This window comes from Lactuca sativa, chromosome 3 (genome assembly GCF_002870075.4).
Source record: "Lactuca sativa cultivar Salinas chromosome 3, Lsat_Salinas_v11, whole genome shotgun sequence".
Lineage (NCBI taxonomy): Eukaryota > Viridiplantae > Streptophyta > Magnoliopsida > Asterales > Asteraceae > Lactuca > Lactuca sativa.
This window is the reverse complement of record NC_056625.2, coordinates 81,753,919-81,760,195: the sequence shown is the minus strand read 5'-3', so window position 1 is coordinate 81,760,195 and position 6,277 is coordinate 81,753,919. Positions and strand designations below refer to the sequence as shown.

Sequence of the window (6,277 nt, the reverse complement as noted above, 5' to 3'; positions counted from 1 at the left end):
TTTATTTCTTTTATGTACGTATCAAACAAGTGAACACACTATGTGTTGTTTGTGTGTGTGTTCCTTTTAAAGTTTTTTAGAATTTATGAAATAAATCCTACCTCATGTTTAACATAGGAAATATGCAAGGCACATTTATTCAAACTTCGTGAATACATATCCTAGATTAGAGTTAAAAAAATCTTGTTTTTGGGTTGCATGTAATAAGTATTTTGGAAAGGGATTTCTTGTTTAAGATGTATAAAATAGAAAAATAAGTCAAAATGCCTATGATTACCACATGTCAAAGAACCTAAGATCGTGGTGTAGGACATTCATTCAATAAGGAAATTCATATGAACATGTGGAAAATGGCATTTCTGAGTGTTTTGCCATAATAATTGATTCTAGAAAAAAAAACAAACAAACAAACAAACAAATCTTACCATATGCATGGACAAATAAGAATTTACATGGTGGACAAGTATTAGGGTATGACATATATATATAACATAGAGATCTAAAAGTTTTACATGAATTATAAAGAACGTGATGGAATTTGGAAGGGAAATTATACATGTCTATATAGGTTATAAGTTCAATTAATTGCAACTATATCATTAAATTTACTTTTGGTATGGTTGATTACAAATTAAGGTAATGGTAATAGGGGATGTGTTTGAAAGCATGTATGGTTATTCAACTTTAAAATGGAACTCGGATTATCATTATTACATTTGTATAATTCAGAAATTGCTAGCTATACGGTGTGTTTTTGCATAAGCTTCCCGTAATTACATCCATTTGATTCCATGTGATTTGTGTTCTTGCAAAAGCTTCCCTTAATTACATCCATTTGACTCCATGTGATTTCATTAGTTAGCGAGTTATCAAAGAAAATTAGGGATGTTTATAGGGCAAACATTTTTCCTATTAATGGAAGAAACATGTGGCCTCACACTAAGTTTATTAAGTCATTATCTTAATTAATTAGAAATTTTCTTGTAAGGCTCTATTTAAAAAAATAAGGAAAAAAGACATGTTACTGAGTGTGATCTAAATATCTAACATTGATGGTTCTTATGTCAGTTAGGTGTGGTAACTATCATGAAATATGGAATAATAAGTCATGCAAGAATAAAACATTGATAAAAGAACTATGTCACATAAGAAGGCAAGTTATTTAGGAATAATCCAAGTGGTGTGGGAAAATAAAGGTGGTAACAAGTAGGAGAAGAAGTACGATGTACCAGAGAAAGGAGTAGAATCTAGAAAAGGTGGTATAAGTGTTAGTGAATCGATTCCAATTCAAATTAGTGTTATTGAAAAGATGAATATGGATGTGGTTTTTAGGTAGTTCCAAGTATCAATGAGATTGTTTAGGTTTTTCCAAGTGTGGATGTCATTTTTTTAGGTTGATACGAGTTATGGGGTATTTTTCCAAGGGTAAATGTCATTAATGAGATTGTTCTAAGTGTTTGTGTGAGATATGAGGTAGTTTCAAGTATTGATGATAAAAATGTTGGTATTGAGTCATGATGCAATTCACATGTCATTAAAGTTAAATCTTACGCAAACATGGAATAAGGTATGCTTGATGAGGGCCCTCCTGAAAATGAAGTATAAAAACAAGTTTTCATTAGGCATATAGATATGAGGATGCTTGAGGCTACTAGATATCTACCTCATGATATTGACGTTAATTTAGAAGGATAATAAGGTTTACATGAACCCGTGGAACCGGTATAAAATTTAATACATTATAAAAAAAAGTGCTACTATATCATTAGTTTTTAGTTTATACTGAAGCCTATATGTATCATTATATAGAAGCTAATGAGATGGATATTGAAGTTGAGAGAGGACAATTGATGATGAGTTTATTGTAGACACATATGATACTTTGGCCAAAAGTTGATGTATTTTATGACAATAACTCTTTGTTCTTATGATGGCATTAAATTTTCAACGATAAGTTCTTAGTTTATCTCATTACAAAATGTCACCAGATTATGAAATTCAACCATTTTTATTTATCCATATAAAATACAAAACGATTTTGGATAAACTAATAAAATAATCACATTCAATAATGTATTTATAAACAATAAGAAGCATTAAAACAATTAATCTTTTTATAACCAAACATGGGTTTCAAAATATACTTAGTTGATTAATCAATGAGACACCACACAAACGAATCAAAACAAATAATGAACATCAACATACGATACGATTATTGTAACCCTAAGAATTCCATCCATGAAATTCAAGTGTGAGTATGAGCTTTGTTTTCTTTAGCTTGACATCATGTCATGATTCAATGCCTGAATTGCTTGATTTGCAAAATAACGAACATCAACATCTGGATCCTCAGACAAATCCACCAAACACGGCTTAATCGTACTCTCCACAACCTGTAAATTACACAAATCGTCCCTGTCACTTTTTTGTTGACCATTTTGCCCTCGGACTATAGGACCGAATTTGTGTAAAAAGAAACTTACAGAGTGGTCAACAATGGGAATTAGCGATTGCAACACCTTTGCTACATTGAATTTGATATTCGGCACTCTAAAAAAAGCAACACACAATAAATAAATAATAACTAAAAACAACAAAAAGAAAAGTAAAAATACATATAAATATATATACACCTGTCTTTGGAGGCAGTTACAACAACAGGAAGCAATTTAGAACAAGTGATTTCTGAGCCCATGACAGGGGCAAGAAGGGAAATTGCACGAATAACAGTCATTCGGTACAAATAATGTGGGTTGTTAACCATTTCCAATACCTTCCAACAAAAAAAATATAACTTAATAAATAAATAAATAAATAAAAACAAAGAAATATAAATATAAAACCTGTGGAACAATGTGTTGCATTGCCCATTCGGGACCAAATTCCTCTGCGAGGCGTTTTAAGTTGTTAGCAGCAGCATCTCTAATGGAGTAAACCTGTTTGAAACAAAAATGGTGAATAGATTAGGAGGAAGGGAAATGGAAGTTGGAAATTACGAAACTAACCTTGTCCTGCAACCATTTCATGCAGAGAGCACCAAGCTTATCATCAAAAAACCCTACACCTAATTGACTACCCAAAAGAGGGATATATTCTATTATTGCCAATCGGACCCTCCAATGTCTGTCTTCTGCTAGCTCGACAATTGCTGGAAGTAATGATTGAGACAAAAGATCGATTCCAATAACCTAAAAAATTCCGACACCAAGACTCCAAATCATTACGTGATTGTTGAGAAGAATCGATAGTGGAAGTGAATTTTTAAGACGCGAAAACGAACAGTGTATAGCATACCTGATTGACTTGATCCAGCTTACTTATGATATTGAGACGTACATCTGGGAACTCGTCTTTTAGAAGCGAAAGAAATATAGGAAGAAGTTGTTCGATTGTCGCTTCCTGTAATTTGTAATTTGTAATTTTTCACCAATTCATGATTCGTGAATATAATCAATTGTTTGACAGATGTAAAATATAATATAAAATTTCGGAATACTTACTTTTCCTAAAACAGGGGCCATGCCCATGATAACTGAGGCGAGAGCGGATCTAACATGTTGAGAAGAATCGGATGATAATTCCTACATTCATATCAACGGAAGGAAGTAAGAATTCATGAATGAATGTTTGAAAAAGAAGGAAATCGTGAAATTACGATTCTGACCTTGACGCATGGAAGAATATGTTGGATCGCAAGTTCTGCGTTTAGGATTCGAGAGAATTTGGTGACTTTTCCAGCAGCTGCGATTCGTACTTCAGCTTCGTTGTCTCGAAGTAATCTTACATAAGCTGGAACCAATTCAGACCTATAAAAGATATCAATATTTCAATATGTTAGATTGATATGATGAAAAATTAAGTGATTTTGATTTTGAGATTTGAATCTTTGATTAGAAAGAATCTTACTTGGTGGGTTCGGGTCCCACAGCTTCACATAGTTCGTATAATTGGTTAGCTACCATATACCTCACACGCCATGACTTGTCCTGATTTACAACAAAGAAGAAAATTAAGGCAAACATTGTTGAATTATAAAACCAAATCACTCTTAAAACTTCACCTGAGAAAAATTGACAATGACAGGAAGAATATGTGCAACACAGTCTTGTGGCTCTAGCAATTTCCCAAGAGCAGCACATCCCTCAACAGCTAGCAATCGTACAGAATCTTGATCTATAACAACAAGAATCAAAATTACATCAATAATACAAAAGTATTACTAAATAACACAAGTAAGAAAAAGTTACCATCTTGTGTAAGATCCTCAAATATTTGCATGATTTCAGTCTTGAGATGAGAAGGTTCCATAGTAGCAGCAAATTTCCCCAAATTTGTAGCAGCAGATCTTCTAACCATAGGCATATCATCTTGACACAACTGACTATATACAGACCTTAATTCAGCCTTCAATGCTTCAGGGGCACTAGGGTAAGCAATGTGAAATAGCCCACAAGCAGAAACACGTGCAGTAAACCATTCACCAGCTGCCAACCTCTGTAAACATGGATATTACTATAAACTCCAAAATGGAAAACAACACAAGGGTATAAAAGTAAATTACCTTAACCAGAGGTACAAAGAACTCAACCAGATTGGTGTCTTTCATCTGTGATCCAATTCTGCAAAGTGACTCAACAGCTTTCTCCCTCACACAGGTTTCTTCAACAGTGCAGAGGGTTTCGAGAGGGGGGAGTAAGACATTGGCATGATCAACTCCTCCTACATAGGGAATGAAGACACCTAACTCTTCTGCCATTGCAAGAAGAACTTCATCATCATCATCATTGTTTTCACTCAAGAAAGGGATTAGTTCCTTTCGTGTGCGTTCTTCCCCTAGAGCACGTGCAATTGTTGATAGTCTTCTAATGGAATTTAATCGCAATTGGATGTCATCGTTCTTCAGTTCATCTATTAACACTGCTATTGGGTACAGAGGTTCATCTCCCATCGACATTGTAGTTCACAAAGCTACTGTAGTTTGAATCTAGTTTAGAAACAAGTCAGATGTAATATGATCATGGAGTTAACTAAGCATTTATGTGGAATATATAGTATATTAGTTTTCCTCCCCAAAATTTGAAACTTTCTTCATCAATTCCCTGTGACTATAATTTCAGATCTTATAGGACTGTGAAAGTGTGTTGGAATAAAGCTTAACTCTTCCTAGGGTTAGTCTTCAAACATCGTGGAAATGAAGCTTTAGCTTCTCAATGATTTAATGTAATGAAACAGCATTCAACATATGTGCATATCTATCAAAACAAAGAAGTAATTGCGTAAATCACATTTAAGCTGCTTAGTTGAGAACAATCATTCAAATTAGGAAAAGTTGAAAAGAAATAGAGAGGAGGAGAGATTAATTCAAAAGCTATAAATTAAATCAGATTTAGAAAAAATATAAAAATAAACTATGAGATCTAAAACTAACCCTAAAACAACAAACCCGAAAAAAGAAGAAGTAAATCATGAAATCAACTACAGAATCGTGATTTGGATGATAAACTTATATGGTTCACCATGTTAATTATGAAAAATTGGATCAAATAAGGGAATTTTAATCGGCAAATAGATTGTAATGAAGGAAAAAACCGATGCAACGAGTGGATCTGAATCTTACCAGAGATGATGAATGCGCTTCCTACCTAGCTTAATCAAGATTCTAATGGCCTGCTTTTCGTCGTTCACTACCAGAGAGATTATATCGTTTTTCTGTTTTGAAATTAACGTATTGTCGTGAGCGTAGCTGCAGTATCGAGAGAGAAATGGGAGAAATTGCACTTTTCAGGGAACATTTACATAACTTCTGGAAAGCCCCCTTAACTATGGTTCTTTTTCTATTTCCGGCACTAAAAGTTATATACAAGAGGTAATTTTATATTTCATACAGTCAATAATTATAAAAGTCAATAATTATAAAGAAATAATGTTCATTCTTACTTTTCCTAATAAATTAACATTAAAATCTTTCAACTTAAGGGGTTTTAGAGAACATTTTTCAAAAATAAAAGTATTTTTGGGTAAAAGTATTTACGGTAACGAAACAAAAGAAATGTTTTGATTAGTTTATATGATGGCAAAAATGTACCAAGTTATAAATATTTTTTTTTGGTTAGCAAAATTGCTTGTTATAAAATGACCAAAAAAAGGAATGAAAAGGGAGTTTGAGGTTTATCGAGAGTATTATAGTCTCTTTATCTCAAAAATTCATAAAAGGTTTCAAGAGTTACTTCTTAAAACTTTCTTATTAGCCTAAGGGGGAGTGTGCTTGTAAAAG

General features: G+C 32.9%; 1 protein-coding gene across 2 annotated transcripts; it reads right to left on the bottom strand.

The window, feature by feature from the left end:
- Positions 1-2,096: 2,096 nt before the first annotated feature.
- LOC111904556 (serine/threonine-protein phosphatase 2A 65 kDa regulatory subunit A beta isoform) lies at positions 2,097-5,789 on the bottom strand. 2 transcript variants are annotated; one of them, XM_023900310.3, is made up of 13 exons: positions 5,621-5,789; positions 4,565-4,987; positions 4,251-4,497; positions 4,064-4,176; positions 3,910-3,989; positions 3,668-3,809; positions 3,504-3,584; positions 3,298-3,402; positions 3,009-3,191; positions 2,847-2,939; positions 2,637-2,776; positions 2,487-2,553; positions 2,097-2,396 (listed from the first exon to the last, which is right to left on the bottom strand). In XM_023900310.3, the coding sequence occupies exons 2-13, from the start codon at positions 4,955-4,957 to the stop codon at positions 2,277-2,279; spliced, it is 1,764 nt and encodes a 587-aa protein (XP_023756078.1). In that variant the 5' UTR covers positions 4,958-4,987; positions 5,621-5,789; the 3' UTR covers positions 2,097-2,276. The 2 variants fall into 2 exon arrangements, with proteins under 2 accessions (XP_023756078.1, XP_023756079.1); XM_023900311.3 differs by having other exon boundaries at positions 4,565-4,974.
- Positions 5,790-6,277: the final 488 nt, after the last annotated feature.